A 1,880-nucleotide genomic window follows, 5' to 3' on the forward strand; every position below is an offset into this window, starting at 1 on the left:
TCTTGTGCTGACATATAAGGCACTCTCTAGCCTCTAGTTAGGATTTAGATACTCATAGGAACGTAGTCATGATTTCTGTTGCAGGAAGTAAAATTCCTTTCTTTTCTCGCTCTATTCTCATTTTTAAAGCTATTCCATTACTGACTATGATTACTATCCATTAATTCTCTTAAAGATTTGTACCTGTGAAGCTCTGTGATGATCCAGGTTTCATGGATATTTCAATTATATTCTGGTTTGATATTTCTTAATTCCTTCAGAATGTCAATGTCTCTATGTAATCACTGGTGACATATTTCCCTTCTAAAAATTGGATGTCATTAAAATTTTAGTTTATGTGCAATTTAATAATAAAATAAAACTTTATTTATTTAAAACTGAATGAGTTCTCACATGTGTTTGCTAATAATTTTCCACACACTGAAAATTTATGAAACAAGAAATAAAATAGATGCTTTAAAATAATTGTATCACATAGCTATCCGCTTCTCTCTTTAACAGTGAAATGGAGGAAAATCAGACAATGGTCACAGAGTTCATCCTACTGGGATTTTGTCTTGGCCCAAGGATTCACATGGTCCTTTTCGGACTTTTCTCTCTATTCTACACCTTCACCCTGCTGGGAAATGGGGTCATCCTAGGACTTATCTCCCTGGACTCCAGACTGCACAGCCCCATGTACTTCTTCCTCTCACACCTGGCCATCGTCGACATGGCCTGTGCCTGCAGCACGGTGCCCCAGATGCTGGTGAACCTCCTGGACCCAGCCAAGCCCATCTCCTTCACTGGCTGCTTGACGCAGACCTTTCTCTTTTTGAGTTTTGCACATACCGAATGTCTTCTCCTGGTGGTGATGTCCTATGACTGGTATGTGGCCATCTGCCACCCCCTCCGATATTCTGTCATCATGAGCTGGAGAGTGTGCACGGCCCTGGCCGTCACTTCCTGGGCATGTGGCTCCCTGCTGGCCCTGGTCCATGTGGTTCTCATCCTGAGACTGCCCTTCTGTGGGCCTCATGAAATCAACCACTTCTTCTGTGAAATTCTGTCTGTCCTCAAGCTGGCCTGTGCTGACACTAGGCTCAACCAAGTGGTCATCTTCACAGCCTGCGTGTTCATCCTGGTGGGGCCCCTCTGCCTGGTGCTGGTCTCCTACTCGCGCATCCTGCTGGCCATCCTGAGCATCCAGGCAGGGGAGGGCCGCAGAAAGGCCTTCTCCACCTGCTCATCCCACCTCTGTGTGGTCGGGCTCTTCTTTGGCAGCGCCATTGTCATGTACATGGCCCCCAAGTCCCGCCATCCTGAGGAGCAGCAGAAGATCCTTTTCCTGTTCTACAGCTGTTTCAACCCCATGCTGAACCCCCTGATCTACAGCCTGAGGAACACAGAGGTCCAGGGTGCCCTGAGGAGAGCGCTGTGCAAAGAAAGTCATTCCCAACTGGGGTGGCGTGTGAATCTCCAGCATCAGTAGTTTCCTAGAATCTTGGTATACAATTACTGCTTAAATGCAGAAAATTTCACTACTCTCTTTTGATCTGTGCCTTAATAATATAAGAGGAAGCCTTCTCTCTTTTCTGCAGGACAAACTTTAGATGTGTTGCAGGCATTGGCTTTCTATGAGACGTTATATATCAGACATGATTTTTTCTTTTATTCCTCATTGAATTAAATATCTGTGAAGTTTAAAATTTTTAAATTCATTTTCTGAGTCCCAAAGGTTGGATATCGTTCATCTACTTCCTACCTTAACTATATAAACTCACTAACTGTATATATCATAATATAAACGATTTGGAAGAACCAAAAAAGTTCCTTCCAAAGGAAGAGATCCCCTAAACCCAAAGCGCACTCGCCCATTCTCCTATAATTGTACTTACCCT

General features: G+C 43.9%; 1 protein-coding gene across 1 annotated transcript; it reads left to right on the plus strand.

Annotated features, from left to right (window-relative positions):
* The first annotated feature begins 505 nt into the window (after nucleotides 1–505).
* Nucleotides 506–1,632, plus strand: LOC138377266 (olfactory receptor 2A1/2A42-like). Its single transcript, XM_069462092.1, has one exon. The coding sequence runs from the start codon at nucleotides 506–508 to the stop codon at nucleotides 1,469–1,471; it is 966 nt and encodes a 321-aa protein (XP_069318193.1). The 3' UTR covers nucleotides 1,472–1,632.
* The last annotated feature ends 248 nt before the right edge of the window (nucleotides 1,633–1,880 follow it).

The sequence above is a fragment of the Eulemur rufifrons genome, chromosome 29 (assembly GCF_041146395.1).
Source record: "Eulemur rufifrons isolate Redbay chromosome 29, OSU_ERuf_1, whole genome shotgun sequence".
NCBI lineage: Eukaryota > Metazoa > Chordata > Mammalia > Primates > Lemuridae > Eulemur > Eulemur rufifrons.